This window comes from Oncorhynchus masou, chromosome 12 (assembly GCF_036934945.1).
Source record: "Oncorhynchus masou masou isolate Uvic2021 chromosome 12, UVic_Omas_1.1, whole genome shotgun sequence".
NCBI lineage: Eukaryota > Metazoa > Chordata > Actinopteri > Salmoniformes > Salmonidae > Oncorhynchus > Oncorhynchus masou.
In genome coordinates, this window is record NC_088223.1 from 46,927,243 (window position 1) to 46,953,295 (window position 26,053).

At 42.7% G+C, this 26,053-nt stretch overlaps 1 protein-coding gene across 2 annotated transcripts in view; it reads right to left on the bottom strand.

Annotated features, from left to right (window-relative positions):
* The window catches only part of spns2 (SPNS lysolipid transporter 2, sphingosine-1-phosphate), a 147,428-nt gene that overhangs the window by 70,272 nt on the left and 51,103 nt on the right, over positions 1 to 26,053 (bottom strand). For both annotated transcript variants that reach the window (XM_064980791.1, XM_064980792.1), the window contains exon 3: positions 809 to 945. In XM_064980791.1, coding sequence (XP_064836863.1) covers positions 809 to 945 — 137 coding nt within the window. The remainder of the gene's footprint in view (positions 1 to 808; positions 946 to 26,053) is intronic.

A 26,053-nucleotide genomic window follows, 5' to 3' on the forward strand; every position in this document is an offset into this window, starting at 1 on the left:
ACACATAGCATGAGGCCAAACCAAAGCGGAATCAGACCACATGGCCTGCTGGCCTTATCCTCTGATGCTCCATGATGCACTCAACTCTGTCTGCTATATAATACTGTAGTGACTCTCATTCTCTCTCTCTCTCTCAGTCAGGTGCTTAATTGTAACCGATTTCCTAATACCAATTTTAACTTCCATTTTCTGAGAGAGAGAGAGAGAGAGAGAGAGTGAAAGAGAGAGAGGGGAGGGGGTGGAGAGATAGAGAGGGGGGGAGAGGCAAAGAGAGAGGAGAAAGCAGACAGGATGCCCCACAGAGACAAAGCGAGGGAGACAGAGTGAGAGAGAGAGAAAGAAAGAGAGAGAGTGTGGGAGAGAGAGAGTAAGGGAGAGCGAGCGAGAGAGCGATAGAGCCATAATAGAATGTCTACAAAGGCTGTGAAGTCAGCGTCACACTAAATGAGCATGTCATCTAATCTACATTAGCAAGACAACTTTGTTTTGGCTGCACAGTACACGTCAGTGCACTTCAAACTGTGGTGCGGTCACTAACCTTCATGTGCTGGAGATTATAACAAAACATTTAGCACACTCAGTGAAACGGCCCCTGGAGTTCTCTCTTCTACTTACTTCTGATGTGTTGCACATCAAAACATCAAACCTTCCCTCATAGGGGTCATCGTGGGTGATGATGGTAGAACCAAACTCATGGGTAATGCTTTTGTCTGTTCTTGAATTAGGTCTACAATTTGAGCAGTGGTCCTCTCTTACTGAAGAGGTTTGGATACATGACTTCCTGTATGTAGAGGAAGTGGCATCATACCTCTTTGGTGATGAAGGAGCTGGAGAGGGTGACGGCGGACCAGAAGAAGATGCCACAGCTTAGGATGATCTTCCTGTTGAAACGGTCGCCCAGGTAACCGAAGATGGGCGCTGCCACCATGAAACTGCAGATGAAAACTGTGGAAGACAAAGAGGCCAAAGGTTAAATCAATGTAGCTTCAGTAGGCTATCACTACCCTTTTCTTTCCTCGCACAAAAGTAAATAAATATCATTGTGTGAGAATGTTGAGTGTCGCGGCACTGATGTGTTATTTTGTAATTATGAAATTGTCATAATTCCAATGACAATGAAGTAGGCAAAAGTACAAACAGATCTGGGACCAGGCTAGTAGTCTCCCTGGCTGGTTTTGATAACGAGCCAGGCATCCTGTGAAGGACTGCCAAAGGTCACCCAACCTACCTCAGAACATGCAGGATCCCATTATACAGTCACGTATTAAAGTGATATTACAGAGGCAATGGGAGTATATTAAAGACTGGGTTATTTTAGTTCTCACTGATAGCATTATAGGAATGATGTTATTATGTGAATTATGCTGTTATATTATCACGTCTTCAGCATTAGCCTATTATTGCCTCTGATCTGATTTGACTTAATATGGATCATCTAAGCTGGCCGGGCAATAAAAACAAAAGTTGTTTTCTCGTTTATAGTCATAGTAATCCTCTCACTGAAATTGAGCATGAACCTCACTAAAGTACAGTAGGTTACAGTACATGAGTGGGTGGCTGAAAGTGGGCTTCACTAATCCTCTCACTGCTGACTTTATAAAAACAAATCCGCAGGGGGCTTATGGCAGTCTCTATCTATGAGAAAGACAACCCTCCCTAAACATTGTTGAATATTTAATGTTATCGGACAGAGGTTTATTTCTCTGCAGATATAAAGTGCAGAGGGATTACACTTGACAGCAGTACAGTCTGGCAACAGAGCTTCGGAAGACGGGCACTCTCCAAGAGTGTTTTGACACTTCATCAGCATAAAGCTATCGGGGGGGGGGCACACTGTCTCTTTAGCGCTCCACAGTATATTACTAAGGAAGTATATTCCCTTGGCTGACAAATAGCCAAAGGATGACCCAAAGGTGACGTAGCCAAAGCAGAAGCAAACACAAAACTAGATGGGGGGTTCCCCACACAGCGAGTACAGCCAACTGGGTTTGTCCTGCTATCATTGCCTGTACTGAACCACTGTACAGAATATATACTGTAGTAGTAGATGGTGCAGTTGAGATATCACAGGGTTCCCTGCCAGATATCGATGCCCTCATCTTGATATTTAATAACTTCCAATTATAGAGGAAGAGAAAACGCTGAGGCAGCTTCATTATGTGATGTTACTGTTGGCACTGTTTCCAAGCCGACCGCTCTGCTCCTGTAACAGAGGAGGCGCTTCTCTCTGGAGCCACACCAAGCCTGTTAGGATATCAACAGAATCATTTGGTACAGTGAAACAAATTAGGGCTATTTCATAACTAATACTTGTTCTGTTTTATGGAGATTTATATTTTGTAGGACATACCTGGGACTTTGCTTTTATGATGATTTATAATTCATGTTGAGTATTTGTTTTGTCTGGCTAAAGAGCTGACATCAATGTACTATTATATCAGGTTCTACCTGAGTCACAACCTATTTATTCTAAATACAATGGGTTGTAGCTAGATAAATATAACACCTGTTGAGGGATGGGAACACACACACAGGCACTCAAAATATTCACTCAAACACACACACTCAGAACTGCCACTCACCCATACAGATCAAGCACACCCTGCTAAGGAATGGTTGAACAATTCCTCTGTCAAGCTGATCTATTTGGGGTGATTTTGGTTTGGCACATCTTTCTCCCCCTGACGACATGATGAGTTTAGTAATTAGTTGAATAAATCCTCTGCCAACCATTACCAGATAATGGCGCTTCTGTCAGGTCGCTTCTGTAAGGGCTTTATTGGCATGGGAAACACATGTTTACATTGCCAGAGCAGGTAAAATAGATCATAAACAATAAAAAATGAACTGTAAACATTACACGTACAAAAGTTCCAAAAGAATAAAGAGATTTCAAATGTCATATTACTCTCACACACACACACACATATACTGTACACACGCTTGCCCGCACTCACGCAAGCAAGTACGCATGCACTCACACGCACGCGCACACGCGCACGCACACGCACAGGCACACACACACACACACACCTAACGGCAGGGTGTCATACACAGAGATAAGAGGGGGGAGAGGCCCACAATCTGCCTCCACCAGCAGCTGTACATGGGTTTAAATAGACAATTTCTCTGGGGTGATGGTGCTCAACAGAGAACTGCCACAACAACATGAATTCAAAGGAGCAAGAAGCCTGTCTGCTAACTAAGCAACTAAGAAGGAGACCACACGGACAATTCTCTCCTCTCTCTCCCTGTTTCCTGTGAAATTGTGATTTATTTCTAAATTAGCTGTGTTTGTTTTTACAGTGGCACCATTATCATCTCTCCTCTATTCAACGCACCTGGGAGTGGAGGCTTTGTACTGTATGTGTGTGTTTGTGTTTGCGTGTGTCTGCGCATTCGTGCATGAGGGCTTATTCAGCGTTAGCCAATTAACCCCTAATTCACCCCAGTGTGTGTTTGAATTCAGGGCTAAGTTCTCTGTTAGCGCTAGTGATAATGATTGAACTCCCTGGGCAGTAGCACAGAGTTTACCTTCAGTATAAACAAAAAGGAAAAGATTAAGGGGAAAATACCCAAGATATAGTACAAGTGCCTGCGTTGTGTGTGTGCCAATGAGGGCCATGAAACATTCAAGCCAGTATATTTCCATAATTAACTAAGGATAATGGTGCACTGGCAACACACACATTAGCGCTTTGATTGACTAGAATATTTATTTTACCTTTATTTAACTAGGCAAATCAGTTAAGAACAAATTCATATTTTAAATGACGGCCTAGGAACAGTGGGTTAACTGCCTGTTCAGGTGCAGAACGACACATGTCAGCTTGGGGGTTTGAACTTGCAACCTTGTGGTTACTAGTCCAACGCTCTAACCACTAGGTTACCCTGCCGCCCCATATAATACCCATGAGTATGAATGAGGCATCAGCCTGACACAGTCAGTTAGCAGAAAAGGTTATATAGATTCCAGTGGAATGCAGTTGGGTAGGTGTTCTAGTCAGCTAGTGTATGTCTATGGTACAGAGCAGGTGCAGTTATAACGTCTATGGTGACTAGTGAATACTGCCTCTGGCTATTTCCCCAGGCCCAGTTAGATTCCTTAAGATGTTGATTGTCACAAAACCATAAACAGATTCATTATGACTGTGTTATTTTTGTTCGTCTTTGGTGGGTGACCAGGGGGACAGAAAGGCGCGATTGGTTGTTTAGCCAAAATAGCCACACCTTTCCTTTCCATAGAATCAGAAACACCCACAGAATAAAATACTGTAGAACACTATTACATTGTATCTATATGGCCCACCCTTCCAACCACTGAATCAGGGCTGGTGAGTTCTGAGTTCCGCTAGCTGATTAGGTTTTGTTCTCTATGTCTGTGGTTCCGTTTCTGGATATCTACAATGACACACTACTCAATTTGAATAGGAGACAGATGGAAAAGGCTTAATTTGGGGCAAAATTGAGTTCAAGACAATTCCCTTGGGCCCAATAAAAGGAAGCTGATAAATATATTGGATTTTTTTTTTTTGTATCCTCCTCCCAAAAAGCCTTATTATAGACTGTTGTTATCCATCTTCCTATAAAGACTGAACTGAAAACGTGATTTAAAAAAAAACATGTTTGCAATTTTATTGAAAATCAAATACAGAAATATCTCATGCACGTATTCACACCCTTGAGTCAATAGAAGCAGCTTTGGCAGCGATTACAGCTGTGAGTGTTTCTGGGTAAGTCAATGAGAGCTTTTTATACTTGGATTGTACAACATTTGTCCATTACTCTTTTCAAAATTCTTCAAACTCTGTCAAATTGGTCTCTGTCAAATTTTAGGTCTTGCCATAGATTTTAAGTCAAAACTGTCACTCGATGACTCATTGGGCTATTTCTATGCTTCCCGATTCTTAGTTTTGTTTTGTCTTTTACTTTCGGTTTTGTACACCAGCTTCAAACAGCTGAAAATACAATATTTTTAGTTATGGAAAATATATTTCAGAGTGGTTTAGATGGTACAATGATTCTCTACACTATACTTGCTTGTTTTGTCACAAACTGAAATTAGGCAAACTATTTGAATTTTACCAGGAAATGGCGGAGCGTTTTCTGCATAGTGCATTGTCAAAGGGATATTCAATGTCAAATCAAATCAAATATATTTATAAAGCCCTTCTTACATCAGCTGATATCTCAAAGTGATGTACAGAAATGTCTGCTTTTTTTTACCCATCTACCAATAGGTGCCCTTCTTCGCGAGGAATTGGAAAACCTCCTTGGTCTTTTTTTGTTGAATCTATGTGCACATTGATTGATAAATTGATCAAATACTATACAAAGATAAATAACTTACATTTTTCTAAACTAATCCAATCTATAAAATGGTTACTAAGATGGTTGTTTAGGTAGTCTTGTTTGTCAAGTCCTTCACCATAGAAGTCATTCTTAATGCAGGTGGGTGATAAAATATTACATTTGTTGGATACAGTACCTCTGTCTGGATTCCGATAGGAATTACTAATCACTTCACAAACCAGATTATTGTGACTTGCAGATCTGATGTGGTCCATGAGACAAGATTTTCAGACCACATTGTTGGGGATAACTAGGTCAAAACTACCGGCCTTATGAAATGTACTGTATAATAAATGGCCATAAAGGGTTTCCTTTTAATTCAAACACACTTAGGTAGCCACTTGGTGAAGGCTTCAGGACTAGAAATTATTGAATGCAACAACCATGACTGTGTCACTAACAAACACAGTTAGGCATGAAGGGAGCTCAGCTGAGGTATTAAGATTCCATAGAATCCTTTCTCTACCACTCACATTCCAAGGCTGAGCACCATTGTCTAGATGTATCTTTGTGATCGTCTCTCTCTCCACTTGAAGTTTATGGTCTGACGCAGCATGGGGCAAAACCATAGACATTGCATTATTGTATCTGAACCATTATGGTGTCTGTGAGAGCATGGGCAGAACCATTGAGGCAAATGCAATTTTGAACAAGCTTTTGGGCACGAAAGTCTATTTTTGTTTATGCATTTTGTTTATACTTCACAATGAAGGGAAGGAAATGTCTTTGATGAGATAATTTATCGGACAATCGGTTAGCTCTGACCAGTACCATCTCTGACTGACTTTCCCTCTAAACAAGGTCAAGCCAGAGAGGGTTATAAGAGCCAGTCAACCCATATCTCCAGTGGAGTATAACATAGAGTATATACTATGGGCTGACCTCTAACGAGTGGTATTATACACACATGCATGCACACTAACACACCTGCATGCACATACACATCGTGAGATGATGAATGCTTGAAATGAACAATGGTGATTGACACACATCTGTGTGTTTTTTTCCTTAAAAGGGAAGCCACATTGAATGTCTTTATTGTAATGCCAAGTATTTGATGGGGAAAGGCTATAACCTTAAGAACTTACAGAACAATCAGTGCAGTGGGTGAATGAAATCTACAGACAGTTAATCACTACCATACACTCTCCTTGTATCAATCTTTATCGGGTCAGACTGTTAAATCAGTCAGACCATGAGATGAACGGGCCCATCTGCTGAGTAGACCTAGCTACTTTACTGATGCTGTGATAATGGAGTCCAAACACAGACATTTGTGACTCACACACACGCGCACGCACGCACGCACGCACACACGCACACTCACATGCACACACGCACTTCCCAATACTTGTCACTAGAATTATGTAAGCTGTTTCCTTTTATTAGCCTATAGCCTGGTCCCACCCTATCTACTCTGACAAACACAGATCTCCATTTTAAAGTAATTTAGTTGGTCATTATTGTGTGCCTTTTGTCCATTAAACTAATTACCAGTCATGTCTGTGGGATTCTGTTTTAATCACAATAGATTATGTGACGAAAGTCTCATTACTTTTAACATGAGTACATATTCTCTCTGGGGATGACCCATACACTAATGACAAGGACATCGTTTCTGGATGAAACATCATCTGCTGTCTTTCATAATGAATACTGCTTCACAGAGTCAAGAGTCAACTTAACCTCACAGAGAGGCCTTTTATCAAGGAGATTGATGTCGACTGCTCGTCTCTCAGTGGAGATCTAGGCCTTTGAGGCCTATCTCACGTACGGCTTCTGTTCTGTAGACTGGATGGATTAATCTTACTCAACTCTCATTCGTTCTCATTCAGACAACCTTGTGTGTGGAGTTGGTGTATGTGGAGTGTTCAGTGCCTCGGGCATTCATAAAAACAGTCTTATAGTCTCTCCTGAACTCGCTTATTCTCTGTGTAGTTTGGTGAGGATTGCAACAGATGAAAGTTAGGTCCATATTCCCATACTGGGTCCATATCCCCATATTGGGTATACCTGTATGGCTACTGATGTTTTCATTTCAAACACCTATTCACCATTATTTTATTTATTTATTTCACCTTTATTTAACCAGGTAGGCAAGTTGAGAACAAGTTCTCATTTACAATTGCGACCTGGCCAAGATAAAGCAAAGCAGTTCGACACATACAACGACACAGAGTTACACATGGAGTAAAACAAACTTACAGTCAATAATACAGTATAAACAAGTCTATATACGATGTGAGCAAATGAGGTGAGTTAAGGGAGGTAAAGGCAAAAAAAGGCCATGGTGGCAAAGTAAATACAATATAGCAAGTAAAACACTGGAATGGTAGATTTGCAATGGAAGAATGTGCAAAGTAGAAATAAAAATAATGGGGTGCAAAGGAGCAAATAAATTAAATACAGTAGGGAAAGAGGTAGATGTTTGGGCTAAATTATAGGTGGGCTATGTACAGGTGCAGTAATCTGTGAGCTGCTCTGACAGTTGGTGCTTAAAGCTAGTGAGGGAGATAAGTGTTTCCAGTTTCAGAGATTTTTGTAGTTCGTTCCAGTCATTGGCAGCAGAGAACTGGAAGGAGAGGCGGCCAAAGAAAGAATTGGTTTTGGGGGTGACCAGAGAGATATACCAGCTGGAGCGCGTGCTACAGGTGGGTGATGCTATGGTGATCAGCGAGCTGAGATAAGGGGGGACTTTACCTAGCAGGGTCTTGTAGATGACATGGAGCCAGTGGGTTTGGCGAAGAGTATGAAGCGAGGGCCAGCCAACGAGAGCGTACAGGTCGCAATGGTGGGTAGTATATGGGGCTTTGGTGACAAAACGGATTGCACTGTGATAGACTGCATCCAATTTGTTGAGTAGGGTATTGGAGGCTATTTTGTAAATGACATCGCCAAAGTCGAGGATTGGTAGGATGGTCAGTTTTACAAGGGTATGTTTGGCAGCATGAGTGAAAGATGCTTTGTTGTGAAATAGGAAGCCAATTCTAGATTTAACTTTGGATTGGAGATGTTTGATATGGGTCTGGAAGGAGAGTTTACAGTCTAACTAGACACCTAAGTATTTGTAGTTGTCCACGTATTCTAAGTCAGAGCCGTCCAGAGTAGTGATGTTGGACAGGCGGGTCGGTGCAGGTAGCGATCGGTTGAAGAGCATGCATTTTGTTTTACTTGTATTTAAGAGCAATTGGAGGCCACGGAAGGAGAGTTGTATGACATTGAAGCTTGCCTGGAGGGTTGTTAACACAGTGTCCAAAGAAGGGCCAGAAGTATACAGAATGGTGTCGTCTGTGTAGAGGTAGATCAGATACTCACCAGCAGCAAGAGCGACCTCATTGATGTATACAGAGAAAAGAGTCGGTCCAAGAATTGAACCCTGTGGCACCCCCATAGAGACTGCCAAAGGTCCGGACAGCAGACCCTCCGATTTGACACACTGAACTCTATCAGAGAAGTAGTTGGTGAACCAGGCGAGGCAATCATTTGAGAAACCAAGGCTGTCGAGTCTGCCGATGAGGATGTGGTGATTGACAGAGTCGAAAGCCTTGGCCAGATCAATGAATACGGCTGCACAGTAATATTTCTTATCGATGGCGGTTAAGATATCGTTTAGGACCTTGAGCGTGGCTGAGGTGCACCCATGACCAGCTCTGAAACCAGATTGCATAGCAGAGAAGGTATGGTGAGATTCGAAATGGTCTGTAATCTGTTTGTTGACTTGGCTTTCGAAGACCTGAGAAAGGCATGGTAGGATAGATATAGGTCTGTAGCAGTTTGGGTCAAGAGTGTCCCCCCCTTTGAAGAGGGGAATGCCCGCAGCTGCTCTCCAATCTCTGGGAATCTCAGACGACACGAAAGAGAGGTTGAACAGGCTAGTAATAGGGGTGGCAACAATTTCTGCAGATCATTTTTAGAAAGAAAGGGTCCAGATTGTCTAGCCCGGCTGATTTGTAGGGGTCCAGATTTTGCAGCTCTTTCAGAACATCAGCTGAACGGATTTGGGAGAAGGAGAAATGGGGAAGGCTTGGGCGAGTTGCTGTGGGGGGTGCAGTGCTGTTGACCGGGGTAGGAGTAGCCAGGTGGAAAGCATGGCCAGCCGTAGAAAAATGCTTATTGAAATTCTCAATTATGGTGGATTTGTCAGTGGTGACAGTGTTTCCTATCTCCACTGCAGTGGGCAGCTGGGAGGAGGTGTTCTTATTCTCCATGGACTTTACAGTGTCCCAGAACCTTTTTGAGTTAGTGTAGCAGGAATCAAATTTCTGCTTGAAAAAGCTTGCCTTGGCTTTTCTAACTGCCTGCGTATAATGGTTTCTAGCTTAGGATGCCATAGGATGCTTTTGTGTTGGTTAAGGGCAGTCAGGTCTGGGGAGAACCAAGGGCTGGTTCTAAATTTCTTGAATGGGGCATGTTTATTTAAGATGGTTAGGAAGGCATTTAAAAAAAATATCCAGGCATCCTCTACTGACGGGATGAGATCAATATCCTTCCAGGATACCCCGGCTAGGTCGATTAGAAAGGCCTGCTCGCTGAAGTGTTTCAGGGAGCGTTTTCCAGTGATGAGTGGAGGCCGTTTGACCGCTGACCCATTACGGATGCAGGCAATGAGGCAGTGATTGCTGAGATCTTGGTTGAAGACAGCAGAGGTGTATTTAGAGGGCAAGTTGGTTAGGATGATATCTATGAGAGTGCCCGTGTTTAAGGCTTTGGGGAGGTACCTGGTAGGTTCATTGATAATTTGTGTGAGATTGAGGGCATCAAGTTTAGATTGTAGGATGGCTGGGGTGTTAAGCATGTTCCAGTTTAGGTCACCTAGCAGCACGAGCTCTGAAGATAGATGGGGGGCAATCAGTTCACATATGGTGTCCAGAGCACAGCTGGGGGCAGAGGGTGGTCTATAGCAGGCGGCAACGGTGAGAGACTTGTTTTTAGAGAGGTGGATTTTTAAAAGTAGAAGTTCAAATTGTTTGGGTACAGACCTGGATAGCAGGACAGATGGAACTTGATGGAACTGTTCAGCTGGCTAGCTCCGGAATAATTGATGTTTGCTCCGGAATCGACAAACGCCGATAGTCAAACGGATAGCAGCTAGCTAGCTGTGAGATCCAGGTATGAATGTCCAGAGTTAGCGGTTGAAATCCAGGGACATGGAGAGAAAAATAGGTCCGGTATGTTCCGCAGCGGCGTACAAAACTGGCGATAGATTTTCGAGCTAAAGGATAGCTGATGACCACAAACCGTGGTTAGCTGAATACTAACGATTTGCCAGTAAAGAAGCTAACTAGCTTTTGAACTAGCTTCTGATTAGCTTCTGGATTAGCTTCTGGCTAGCTCCTGGCTAGCTCCTGGCTAGTTTCTGGCTAACTTCTTGGAGGATTACAGATTTGAGGTAAATAATACTTTTTTTATAAATATAAATTGGTGAGGCGGGTTGCAGGAGAGTGTTTTGAAGATGAGTTTATGGAAAATTAAAAAAATGTATGTGAAAAAAGTTATATATATATATATACACATATACGGGACCTGACAAGACGAGGACAAAAGAAGTCTGAACTGCTATGCCATCTTGGATGAGCCAAACCTCATCGAATTCTCTTCGTGCCTGTCAGGTGAGCACCAGGCCAGACCAGTTTGTCTTTCAAGGTGCAAATTACCATCAATTACCGGGATTAGCTGCATTTTGGAACATTAGGACATTCCTTGGACGACAGGAGAACAAAGGCTGGGTGACAACCAGACAAAATAATAGCCTCTATTTTAGTGTCTGTTCTTGACTCACAGTAACCTGTGAAGTGAGTCCAGCAGACTCTAGCTAGTTTCGTTGTGATGTTCTCAAGCTCAAGGCTGTTGAAACACACATATAACACATGTAATAATAAATTTACCATAGGCTACATAATTACCTCACTCAGACAAGGCTTAAGATGAAGCCTATGAGGGGACTGCCCTCCTCTCAGTGATGAGACATACTGTAGAACATGTGAGTGTTGGATGGATGTGAGGGGTGGCATCCCGCCACAGAGACTCCCTCTGACTAAGCATGCCGGACTGCTTTTGGCTGACCGTCATGGTGCCTGAGCTGCTAGCTAGCTAACCCATGGAGAGAGATGGAGATACAGTACAGTATAGTATACGCCTCCACTTTAAGATCTCATTGTGTCCGTGATACAGGGGGAGATATACAGTGCAGTATTCAGACGCTTTCCCCTTTTCGATACGTTACAGCCTTATTCTACAATTGATCAAATTAAATGTTTTGCTCATCAAATCTACACACAATACCACATAAAAACAAAGCAAAAACATGTTTTTAGACATTTTTGCACATTTATTAAATATAAAAACAGAGATACCATATTTATACAAGTATACCTTTTGCTGTAAGACTACAAATGGAGCTCCGGTGCATCCTGTTTCCATTAATCATCCTTTGAAATGTTTCTACAACTTGACTGGAGTCCATCTGTGGTAAATTCAATTGATTGGACATGATTTGGAAAGGCACACTCGTCTATTTAAGGTCCCACAGTTGACAATGCATGTCAGAGCAAAAACCAAGCCATGTGTTGGAAGGAATTGTCCGTACAGCTTGAAGACACAATTGTGTCGAGGCACAAATCTGGGGAAGGGTACGCAAACATTTCTGCAGCATTGAAGATCCCCAAGAACACAGTGGCCTCCATCATTCTTAAATGAAAGACGTTTGGAACCACCAAGACTTGTCCTAGAGCTGGCCGCGCAGCCAAACGGAGCAAACGGGGGAGAAGGGCCTTGGTCTGGGAGGTGACCAAGAACCCGATGGATACTCTGACAGAGCTCCAGAGTTCATCTGTGGAGATGGGAGAACCTTCCAAAAGGACAACCATCTCTGCATCAGTCCACCAATCAGGCCTTCATGGTAGAGTGTCCAGACGGAAGCCACTCTTCAGTAAAAGGCACATGACAGCCCGCTTGGAGTTAGCCAAAAGGCACGTAAAGGACTCACAGACCATAGGAAACAAGACTCTCTGGTCTGATGACACCAAGATTGAACTCCTTGGCCTGAATGCCAAGAGTCACTTCTTGAGGACACCTGGCACCACCCCTAAGGTGAAGCACGGTGGTGGCAGCATCATGCTGTGGGGATGTTTTTCAGTGGCAGGGACTGGGAGACTATTCAGGATCAATGGAAAGATAAACGGAGCAAAGTACAGAGAGATCCTTGATGAAAACCTGCTCCAGAGCGCTCAGGTCCTCAGACTGGGGCGAAGGTTCACCTTCCAACAGGACAATGACCCTAAGCACACAGCCAAGACAACACAGTAGAGACTTGGGAAAAGTCTCTGAATGTCCTTGAGTGGCCCAGCCTGAGCCTGGACTGAACATCTCTGAAGAGACCTGAAAATAGCTGTGTAGCGACGCTCCAAATCCAACCTGACAGAGCTTGAGAGGATCTGCAGAGAAGAATGGGAGAAACTCCCCAAATACAGGGGTGCAAAACTTTTAGCGTCATACCCAAGAAGACTCGAGGCTGTAATCGCTGCCAAAGGTGCTTCAACTAAGTAAACGGTCTGAATACTTATGTAAATATAATATTTGTTTTATTTTTTATGAATATAAATAAACTGTATTTGCTTTGTCATTATGGGGTATTCAGTGTATATGGATGAGGAAATTTAATTCATTGTAACCTAACAAAATGTGTAAAAAGTCAAGGATTCTGAATATTTTCTGAATACACTGTATGACAGTACTTCTACAGAGCACACAATATGTCTGGATATCACTTACATAGAGGTGGTGAAAACAGGGGAGGACAGAGAATGTGGTCCCTCATGTGTCACTGACAAACACTACTCGTTCAAGGGTACATAGACATTTAATTGAGTTCTACTGAGTGGGCAAATGGAGGGATTTTCAATATAAAGCACATGCAGTTGTCTGTATGATGTATGTCCCAAAGCAAGTTACTAGCAGGCAATGGGCATAGTTCAGTTAAAGAACAATATCTACTGTAATATAGAGAGTGAAGATAGATATACAGTACCAGTCAAAAGTTTGGACACCTACTCATTCAAGGATTTTTCTTTATATTGACTATTTTCTACATTGTAGAATGATAGTGAAGACATCAACACTATTAAATAACACATATGGAATCCTGTAGTAACCAAAAAGGTGTTAAACAAATCCACATTTCTTTTATATTTTAGATTATTCAAAGTACCCACCCTTTGCCTTGACGACATGTTATCCAGCTTTACCTTGAATGCTTTTACAAAAGTATTGAAGGAGTTCCCACATACACTGTATGCTGAGCACTTGTTGGCTGCTTTTCCTTCACTCTGCGGTCCAACTCATCCCAAACCATTTCAATTGGGTTGAGCTTGGGTGATTGTGGAGGTCAGGTTATCTGATGCAGCACTCCATCACTCTCCTTCTTGGTCAAATTGCCCTTACACAGGCTGGAGGTTTGTTTTGGGTCATTGTCGTGGAAAAACAAATGTTAGTCCCACTAAGCGCAAATCAGATGGGATGGCGTATCGCTGCAGAAGGCTGTGGTAGCCACACTGGTTAAGTGTGCCTTAAATTCTAAATAAATCACAGACAGTGTCACCAGCAAAGCACCCCGCACACCATCACACCTCCTCCTCCATGCTTCATCGTGGGAACCACACATGCAGAGATCATCCGTTCACATACTCTGCGTCTCACAAAGAAATGGTGGTTTGAACCAAAAATCTCAAATTTGGACTGATCAGACCAAAGGACAGATTTCAACCGGTCTAATGTCCATTGTTCGTGTTTCTTGGCCCAAGCAAGTCTCTTCTTCGTATTGGTGTCCTTTAGTAGTGGTTTCTTTGCAGCAATTCAACCATGAAGGCCTGATTCACGCAGTGTTCTCTGAACAGTTGATGTTGAGATGTGTCTGTTACTTGAACTCTGTGAAGCATTTATTTGGGATGCAATCTGATGGGCAGTTAACTCTAATGAACTTATCGTCTGCAGCAGAGATAACTGTGGGTCTTCCTTTCCTGTGGCAGTCCTCCTGAGAGACAGTTTCTTCATAGCGCTTTATGGTTTTTGCGTCTGCACTTGAAGAAAAAAAGTTCTTGAAACATTCTGTACTGACTGACCTTAATGTCTTAAAGACGGTCATTTCTCTTTGCTTATTTGAGCTGTTCTTGCCATAATATGGACTTTGTCTTTTACCAAATAGGGCTATCTTCTGTATACCATTCCTACCTTGTCACAACACAACTGATTGACTCAAACGCATTAAGAAGGAAATAAATTCCACAAATGAACTTTTACCAATTGAAATACATTCCAGGTACCTCATGAAGCTGGTTGAGAGAATGCCAAGTCTGAATGAAAGCTGTCATCAAGGCAAAGGGAAGAATCTCAAATGTAAAACATATTTAGATTTGTTTAACATCTTTTTGGTTACTACATGATTCCATATGTGTTATTTCATAGTTTTGATGTCTTCACTATTTTTCTATAATGTAGAAAATAGTAAAAATAAAGAAAAACCCTGAAATGAGCAGGTGTGTCCAAATGTTTGACTGGTACTGTATACTGTACACACCTCCACAGAGCAGAGCTCCTAGTCTTCAGAAAAGCTCCTGTCCTCTGACTCATCAACACATGGCACCCCCGGACATTACTTAGAATGTACAGAGATATTCCCCCCTCCCCAGGGACAATAGGAAGACCCTGATGGGCATCCTGCCTATAGTGCCAGTTCTTTGATAAGGGGAAAAAAAGAATCCCCTCTGCTTCGCTAGGCAATGAGTCAACCAATGATTCAAATACGCTTTTCTATCTATTCCTATGAATAAAACATGTTGTATGGGGTATGTCTGTGTGTGATTAATATTCACTCAGTCTGTATGGATGATACGTTTCCCTATGAAACAGCTTCCTACCCAACAGACCAGAGAACAGAGCACCTGCAAGGGACTGCTTTGTGTGCATCCCCAATGGCTATACAGTGCACTACTTCTGATTAGGGCCCATAGGGCTCTGGTCAAAAGTAGTGCACTACAGTATATAGGAAATAGGGTGCCATTGGGAGCGTACACGATAGTGCACTATGTAAGGACTAGGATGCCAGTTGGGATGCAGTCATGAATACGGCTTTGGGATGAGGGATACCAAACGCGTAGTGGAGTGTGTTTGATCTTTTTCCGTAAATCTTTATCGACAGCAACTCGTTCGTATACACCCGTGTATGTATTTTAATTGAGATAACAGTTTAAACAATTTTTTTTTTATTCCCAAGTACTGTCCCTGTCTTGTGGCCCATGTGTTAGGGAGTGAAATGGTTGGAGGGGTTGGTGTAAAGCTGTTGAAAGGACGTAGAACATATTGGGAACTTACCCCCTGCTAACACACACACACCAACACGCAGATGGACAGACAGACACGCAAATAGACAAACACGCAGACACACAGACAGACATGCAGACAGACACACACACAGCTCGTCTGCTCTCTCTGTCCTTTCTGTCACTGCCAAGGTTATCTGGCCGGTGAAAGGGCTGCATGAGGTTCGGAGAGCCAACTAGCTATGATTCATTCTGATACATATGGAAATCAGATTTCTGGTTTTCAACCCTCACTGTGATTTTCTTCGGCCAGTCCAGTGTTATATAATTAAGTTGACAATATATTTATTGACATTTGTGCAGAGGAGTTGGCCTGATATAGTTTTGGTTGTTTGTTATTATATTTTTTATCTAATGTAATAATACATTTATTTCAGATACTTGATCTAATGACATCTCTATAGACTGTTCGGTGAGTAACCTGCTGAGATGTCTGTCAGTTGCAGTTAAGATGTCGTTCATTTTCCGTTCTTCCATCAAACATATTTTACGTTTTATGTTTTATTTAGTACCTAGCACTAGGAGTGTCAATCGAAAACTCTCGTTATGTCTCATAACTCCAGAATGTGATTTGTTTGATATGACATGCTTAGATGATCTGGATAGAGTGCAAAGTCAGTCTATTTACAGAGAGAAACACAGTTGTACGTTTTCCCTCACTCAATCTCACTAGAATTAATAGCACTGAAGAAGCACAGTGGCTAAACAAACAAACAAACAAACGCTGTGCTACTGTTCTGTATCATGCTGTGACTTTCTGAGAGGAACTGTAGCTACCTGAAGACATTAAACTCTGATGACCACACAATGTTGGCGAAACACTTCGGCTCAAAATAAAAACCTTGAGATGTTATTACAGTTGTCTTGTCAAGGTTTCGACAGGTTAAGACCTCAAAGTCATCACGGGGACTCACCTTCTCGCTAACATGGGACTGTAAGTCTATCTCATGGCAGACATTTTGTCACACACACCTTAAGACAATCGAAATAAAACAATATTCTCCCGATAGGCCCATTGACAGCCACACCTACAAGAGGTTACAGGTTTGAACGCAGGGTGAGATAACAGAAACAGATACCAAATAGCAATGTAATGTGGAGGAAGGAAACTCAACCCAACATCATGCCTCACACTAAAGTATCAGCTGTAGAAACAGAAAATATGTAAGGCAACTGTGTAAACTGTGAATGTCAGTCCAGCTCCACTCTAAAAAAGGTGCTATCTAGAACCTTAAAGGGTTCTTCAGTTGTCCCCATAGGAGAACCCTTTGAAGAACCCTTTTTTTAGTTGCAGATAGAACCCTTTTTTTCTAAGAGTGTCGGCCACCAAAGAAAGATAATACCACCACATCTCTCATGCAGGAGCATTTGTTCCTAATGCTTTGACAGTTCATCAACCTAAGAAGAGACACTTAAGAGTTTCTTAAGAACAGAGAAAGACCAAAGACATTATGAAAGAAGCCAGAAGCATGAATCAGTGCTAACTGAAGCTCCCAAACTTTGTGACATATGACGTAACAATGTGTTTTCAGTTGGGCAATCTCTGGGCAAGCTTAAGCTCTCACTATGTCACACTAAAAAACAGCCCATAGATTGTGAATGGATTCGAGTTTCTGGTTGGTATTGGGTCTGTGGGAAATACATACAGCATATCGAGGAGCGGAAAGAAAGAAAGAATAATCCACAAAGCAAACAGATTAGCAGAGCAAAGAACTCGTGATCAGGAGGAAGTTTAGCGCTGTGTTAAGCTTGTGAATGGAGGAAGGAAGAAGAATACATAGAAGCATCGAGTGTCTTTTGTATAGTACCATTCATTCAACATACATGTAAGAAAGAGGCAGAATCCAACTGCTATCTAAGCCTCACCTGGCTCTCCCTTCAGAAACCAATGGGCTCCCCATTCAGACTGATTCTATGCATTTAATCGACTTCTCCACTACTTCAAAAGTATTCAGAGTTTCCACTGAGAATCTTTAAAGTAGTATCTCTCGTCTTGACAGACTTTCTAGCCAGGTAGGTAAGCGCGATACTCTCGCTACGTCTGAAATGGCACCTCATTCCATCCATAGTGCACTGCTTTTAACCAGCCTTTGATTATGTCTCGTGAGATGACTCAAACAGAGACAAACCTTTTCCTAGTGAGGTCTCAATGGATGTGCTGCTGCCACGATGGTGCCAGAATCCCAATCAGATCATATCGCGGAAGGAAGAGGATGGAAGACACAGTGGCTTGTATAACACTGTGGAAACTGGACCGGCTCCAGAGTGTCAATCTGAAACGCCATCCGGGTATAATCAATTATCTATTGTTCTCTCCAGGTAAGAGAGTGGTGAGCTCAACATCTGGAAAAGGCTGTATGAATCATGGTGCATTGTGGCTTTGGGTGGAGGGTGGTGGCCCCTAATACCAGAATTAGTCTACATTATTCCAATGTTGAGTGCTAATTGCCATGATGGGGAAGCCAACATACACAGCACAGCTTGGCAGAGGGAGAGAGGGATTTCCTGTTTTTTTTTGTGTAACACACATAGACGAATACATGAGAGGATATCTGTATGTCTGTCTTTGTGTGTACATTTTTTTGTGGGGGATAACAAATACACTAAAACTAAAACAATCTGCTTATCAAGACAATACAACGATAATTCTGTTATTTTGCACTTTTGGAAACGGGGATTTTCTCTGCCTCTCAGAAAGCCAATTTTACTGATTGCTACGAGAATCTCCCATTGGCTCACAAAGACAAAAGGTGAGAGCCCAGGGGAAAACATCTAAAATTAGCTCATAGAGGGAAGTAGCAAAATGGGTCATGTAGGTTTTTACCAAACATCTGTGTTTGTGAGTGTGTAATTATAAAACATACAAAGAGAGAGAGTGAGAAGAGGAGGAGCAGGGTAAGAGGATTAGCAATGGTAAATGAAGGTTTTTCCCCCTCAGGACCAGAGTAAAGACACAAAGCAGACTGAGACAATACACCAGGGTCATGTTCAGAAGGCACAAAACAGAAGAAAATGTCTGAAAACAGTGTGAAACGGGGAGGTATTGTCTTAACTTGGCCATTTTGTTTTCAAATTTTTTTGTTACAGTTTTCCCAAATGAACATGACCCGGGCCTATACTACCGATCTAATAGAGTTTGGGTGAGAGGTCTACTCCACAGTCACATTTAATAATGTTTCCGTATCTAGGATTACTCATCTCATATGTATAAACTGCACTCCACACTCTTCTACGGTATCTTAGTCACTTTTAAATTGTGTTTACATATTACATCACCCACTTCATTTGTATATACTGTATTGTATTCTATACTGCACCACTGACTGTTAAACAGCCATCTCCAGCACATCAGAGGCTGCTGCCTATAGACATAGATTAGGAATCACTGGCCACTTTAAGGAAATGAAACACGAGCCACTTTAATAATGTCTCCGTATCTTGCATTACTCATCTCATATGTATAAACTGTATTCTATACTATGCCACTGTATCTTAGTCCAATGCCGCTCTGATATATATGTATATATAGTCTTAATCCATTCCTTACATAGATTTACGTGTATTTTGGGAATATGTTGTGAAACTGTTAGATATTGCTTGTTAGATATTGCTGCACTGTCGGAGTTAGAAGCACAAGCATTTATCTACACCCGCAATAACATCCGCTAAACACGTGTTATGTGACCAACACATTTGATTTGATTTCATTTTCATGTTTGACCCTGCTCCACACCCCTCTTCTTTCTCTTTATATTGTTAAGGACCATTTATTTCTGTTTTCTGTCACAACAGAATAGATCCATCGCCAGTCATCATTCATCACAACACTGAACCTAAAGGTGCTCAGGGATGTTCTATGTCCTGTGGCTCGACACAATGGGAAATGACAAGTTATTCTGTTGTGACCGAAAACAGAGTCTCCGGTCCTTAAAGTATCCGTAGCAATAAACGAAGAGGGTGATGTGGTTATCCTCCTCTGGCTAGTTGAGCTCATGATGCTCTATTCAAATAGCCTCAGGGATATTTGAAATACAAAGCCATACACAGGCTGAGAGAGAATAATACTACGGCTAGAAGAGAATACATATTCACAAGACTTGGGATAAGATATCCTGATAGCTAGGCAAAAGGCCGATTGTGATATCTTATCCCTGTTCACCATACAGTAGTTCTGAAAAAATAATGTATGGTAGTCTGTTGAGTTGATGTGGGCTAGTAGGTGTACTGTAATACTGTAAGTCAATGACATCTGACAGCTACCGAGGAGTTACTTAGAGTGTACAAAACATTAAGAACACCTGCTCTTTCTATGACATATAGTGAGTGACCAGGTGAATCCAGGTGAAAGCTATGATCCCTTATTGATGACACTTGTTAAATCCATTTCAATCAGTGTAGATGGTACAGTTGAGGCATGGATTGTGTACAGCATGTGCACCATTTAGAGGGTGAATGGGCAAGAGAGCAAATGTAAGTGCCTTTGAACGGGTTATGGTAGTAGGCGCCAGGCACACCGGTTTGTGTCAAGAACTGCAACGCTGCCTTGTTATTTTTACACTCAACAGTTTCCTGTGTGTATCAAGAAGGATCCACCACCCCAAGAACATCCAGCCAATATGACAACTGTGGGAAGCATTCGAGTCAACATGGTACAGCATCCCTGTGGGCCGCTTTCGACACCTTGTAGAGTCCATGACCTAACTCAAAATTAGGAAGGTGTTCCAAATGTTTGGTATACTCAGTATATAGTCTCTCCTCTCCTCTCCTCTCCTCTCCTATCCACAGTGACCTGTGCACTCTCTCTAACCCCCTGTATTGTGACAGTGGTGACAGAAGTACACCTGTGTCACTACAAACAGTAATGTGCCGTGTTGTTGTCCTATCTCTCAGGTGTAGAGTTGTGGTAGCCTACTGTAGGTGTGCCAGCCAGATTAACACACTTAGACATGCTGTGGTTGTTGTTGTCGTCCCCTTTTCTCCTTTAATGATGAATGTTCCTGACTGGCTGCGTGAGGAGGGTGTGACACTGTGGTGACATAGCAGAGCTATGATCTGGAAACTGGTCTGGAAAGGCCACCTCACCTTACTGTATTGTACCTCATACATTCCTTCATTCTCCCTCAATCTTTCATTCTTACTCCCTCCCTCCCCAGTATTCCCCTTCCAAACCGATACTAAACTACACACTCATGCTTTCGGGTGAAGCTCCAAACATCCCCTACATTCCTCACATTTTTATGTTCACCGTCCAAAACATTCCAGAAATCAAACAGCTCAGACTCCTTCCTTCTTCAGAAGTGTTGGGTTACTCTTACACTCCGCGGCCTGGGAGCATGAGAGCTGCCCATGTAGGATTGTAGCCTGTTTAGGTGCAGAGGAATGCAGCGGTTGAGGATCTATATGAAAGGCAGTGGAATGGAGAACATGTGGAGCTGCCAAGTTCGGGGTTGAAACCCCATGGTTTTTGGTGGACCAATCTGGAGTGCTGGGGAGTACTGATGGGAGTTAGCGCTCTCCTTGTGTGCATCCCAAATGACAACTTAATCCCTATGTAGTGCACTAGTTTTGACCAGACCCCTATGGGCCCTGGTCAAAAGCAGTGCACTATATAGAGAATAGGATGCCATTCGGGACATATTCCTTGTCACCAGGAGTGGCTTTTCTGCCTGTTAGCCTTGAGTTCCCCTCTCTGGCCTTTCACCAGCCTCTACATTGAAGATGAGGGACCGGGGCTCTAAAAAGCCATGCTGAAATCTGAGGCCTGGGCAGGGTGCTCTCCAGATGGGCAGGATTAGCGACTGCTGCTGCCTGCTGGCTCTGGGATGGAGTATGGAGGGTGTGTAGTACGAACCATAGACATACTGGATGCATATTCATATGGTTCCAATGGGACTTACGCGGTGCTTAAAACACCAGGGATTGATTCCCAAATGGGCCACATACAGTACTTGATGTACTGTATGTGTGAACTAAGTCACTTCAGATAAGTGTCTGCTAAATCACCATGCATATTAAATAAAAATTACACATGACTATACAGCACTTTCAGTACATGCACAAAAACACTTACTAGAAATAGTCACACACACAAATATCCTCATTCTCCGTGGGCTCAGAATGAAATGTAAGCTACAGCGTAGTAAGCTATCCTGTCATTTTCTTCTTGGGACACTTTCCCTTAGTTAGTGGCTTGTCTGTCACTGCTGTGGGATCTGACCGGCGACATATTTGTGTAGGGCGAGGAGTTTTTCTTTCCTGCCATTTTTCTGCCATAACTACAGGAGCGGGGGACTTAATGACAGGACATGGCTGAAATGACAGAGAACAAATAAAATGTGTCCTCGTTTGAGGGTGTTTGTGTGTTTGTGTGTGCTGCCAGCCATTGATGTGTTGGACACTGGAACAAAATAACTGTGGCACACATACAAACACAGTCACACACACACATACATATACAAACACACTTGCCCAAGTATATAACCATCCCTTTTCATGGTAAATGAAAGTCGAGGCAAATGCATACACCCCTCTATATCTCTGACCTTGACAATCTGAACACGTATGTAGCCTATGTACATAGAGCATGGGTGTTTGACCGGGGGGCTTGGAGTATTTTTCTGTGTTCTAAATAGCACCCTACATAGGGGAATGCAGCAGTTGAAGTTCTATATAAAAGTCTGTGCACTACTTTTGACCCTGTGTGTGTGTGTGTGTGTGTGTGTGTGTGTGTGTGTGTGTGTGTGTGTGTGTGTGTGTGTGTGTGTGTGTGTTTGTGTGTGTGTATACCCAGGTCTCGAGTCAGGCAGGCAGGCTGCAGGGGTATTGATCTAGTTCAAGGCTCAAGGACTGGGGAGGGAAAATATCACAACGTCTGTCAATTACCATAAACAGAAGCTCCATCACTCCTCAGACGACGGAAGAGAAGAAGTAATCAGGGATGAAATAGAAATAGTCTGGTCCTATTTCCAGCCCAGCTGCCTCGGAATAACACTTCCCAGTGATAGGCATACTCCGTAGATTGGCACGGAAGCATATGGCAGGAGAGGGACGAGAGGGGGCACACAGCAGACTTATACAGCAAATAGTTGTATTTTAGGCGAATATAGTTTATATAGAGTTAACTCAAACTATTTTGTGTGTGTGTATTTCGTGCTCTAGCGACTCCTTGTGGCGGGCACGGCAAATGCAAGTTGACTTCGGTTGCCAGTTGTACTGTGTTTCCTCTGACACACTGGTGCGGCTGGCTTCCAAGTTAAGCGAGCAGTGTGTCAAGAAGCAGTGCGGCTTGGCAGGGTTGTATTTCGGGGGACACATGGCTCTCAACCTTCGCCTTTCCTGAGTCGGTATGGCAGTTGCTGTGATGGGACAAGACAGTAACTACCGATTGGATAGATCAATACCCCTGCAGCCTGACCCGGATGACACTGGGCCAATTATATGCTGCCTCATGGGTCTCCCGGTCGCGGCCGGCTGCGACACAGCCTGGGTTCGAACCCGGTTCTGTAGTGACGCTTTAGACATCTGCACCACTCTACAGTCGCCAAAGTTATTGAGAATGTCTTTAAGTGTCGAAAGGAAACTATATCCAAAGACTGCCTTCTTCAATAAACTACAGCCAAGGTAGGTGGAAAATCAAGTTAGATTGTATTTGGATCAAACTATCCCTTTTAAATATCTTATAGTGTGTGTTTTAAACAACAACATTTTCTCTCAGATGGACAGAGGTTAAACGTTTTTTCAGGTATCATAAAAAGGTATTGCAGCTTTTAAGTTTTTCAGTAGCATGTTGAAAGAGCCGTACAGTAGTACTTCTTTATAGTTATCTGTATAAAATATAAATGTTTCATTGATTTGACTTGGTTATGGGGCAAGAACATTCGGGAGTATAGACAGAAATGTATTGTGAAGATCAAATATGACTGTTAGATGGATTGGAATAGTGTAGAAGATTGTGTGTGCTCTATTCATTTTCTTTACATTTTGAAGTTCCGGATATAGCCCTCCATTAGTTGGAATCAGCCAATCCAATAGTTTCTTAAAAGTAGTACTTACCTTAAAAGTAGATACTTCTGAGATGCTGGGTGATTAAATCTCACACACAAATTAGGGCTGTGGGTGGGGTGGGGGGAAAACTGGCATTTACCACAGGTCAGATCTAGAGGATTTCCGCCCAGTGGCTCCTCATCTCGTCTCATCGTGCCCTTGTTTAAATTGGCTCTGATCTCCTGATTGGATTGGCAGCCACTCCGTGAGAGAGGGTTTTGGCTCGGGGACAGGAAATGAAGGGGGAGGGAGGGGGACGAGAGCGTAGGAGGGGTGCCAATCATCTTTTGGCAGCTCCCCTCCTCGGAGACGTGGCCTGGTAACAGAGCCGCAGAGGGATGGATGAGAGAAAGAGAGAGAGAGTGAGCCCTATAGCTAAGGGTTAGTCAGAGCTGACCCCAATATACAAACACGCTCACGCACACACACACTAGACCACCACAACCATGGTGTGTCAGTCCACTAAGAGTTAATTAGCCTCAGCATTACCCCCTACAGTAGTAAAGATTAATCACGATGAGTCGGAAATCAAAGGGGAGAAAGACCATGTCAGTATGTAGGGTTGCACAATATACCAAAACTAGAACATGAAAAACATGTTTTGTGTTACTTTCAGTACTTCTGTCTCCTGATTGAGATTGGATGAAGTTTATAGATCAGCGCAGCCGATATCCCTTTATAGCACGTGTGCACAGTTCATGCATCTTGTCTACTCTTCCACATTACTAAATAGCCTTCCATGAGGAACCACTGAAATCACTGGGCGTCTGGGCTGCATCACCATTCATGTTGCACAGAAGTTAACACACTTGATTACTGTGTGTAAACGACACCATGGGTCTTAAAGAGACAGCGCACACTTTAATAAAATTAGAGATTGCTTCTTCTATGAAAATGTTGTTGATCAGTACAATAGAATAGAAGGTAAACAGATTGTTTTTCATCTGTAGCCCCATGAAATCTGCCAAAACAAGCTCAATTCAGCTGTATTGTGAATAGGCCTAGGCTACATCTTGATTGAACCAGTTTATCAATAGAGATTTACCATTCAAATAAATTATTACCATTATGTTGTTATGTAATTAGATTGTAAAATTTAAAAAAGGCTAATTGATTGTATGATTGTATAATTGATTTGTTAATGGATACATTGACATGTTTTTTTAAGGTAATTCATGATAATGAACTCAAAATATGTTTCTGGACAAAGTGCCAATCTGTGATTTCTTTTTGTTGCCATGGTATGATTTTGGTATCACTTTGGTATCACGTATCGTGATGGTATTGAGTATAGTGTTACTAAATCTGGTATCGAAGTCAAAATTCCGTTATCGTGACAAACACTGACAAACAAAGACACTGAACCTCCACAGAGCTGCTATGAAGTACAGAGAGTGTACAAAACATTAAAAACATGACAGACTGACCGGTGAATCCAGGTGAAAGCTATGATCCCTTATTAAGAGGCTGAATGGGCAAGACAAAAGATTTAAGTGCCTTTGAACGGGGTATGGTAGTACGTGCCCGGCACACCGGCTTGTGTCAAGACTTGCAATGCTGCTAGGTTTTTCACGCTCAACCGTTTCTCATGTGTATTTAAGAATGGTCGACCACCCAAAGGACATCCAGCTAACTTGACACAACTATGGCAAGCATTGGAGTCAACATGGGCCAGCATCACTGTGGAGCCCTTTCGACACCTTGTCGAGTCAATGCCCTGACGAATTGAGTCTGTTCTGAGGGCAAAAGGGGTGGGGTACAACTCAATATTAGGAAGGTGTTCTTAATGTTTTGTATACTCAGGGTAGATATATGGTGTTTTTACCGAGCTATTCCATAGCCGTCTCAGTCGGGGCCAGAGCCATTGAACTCCAGATAAATGCTTTTGTTTTCATCTGGGAATCTGTGCTGGGTGATTAAATCTCACAGCTCGCAGCCATGCTGGCTGCACAGAGGGAGTGTTACGCAGGTGTCACCATTTATTTTACTTTCTTTACCCTCTCCTCTCTTTGTCTTTCGACCCTCTCCTCCCTTTGTCTTTCTTGTCTTTCTCTCTCCATCTCTGTGTCGGTCTTTCCCTCCTTCCTTCCCTCCCTCCTTCCCTCTCTCTGTCTTTCTCCCCCTCCATCGGAATATGACTCTCTGAATCCCTCTCTGCTGTTGCCACAGACTCCTTTTCTGTGAGGTGTCCATCAGAGTGACAGCAGAGCAGCAACAGCTGCCAACCAGAGCTGAGAGGACAGCATGTCTTTTCATGCATAATCACTTGCAGACAGACCATGGCA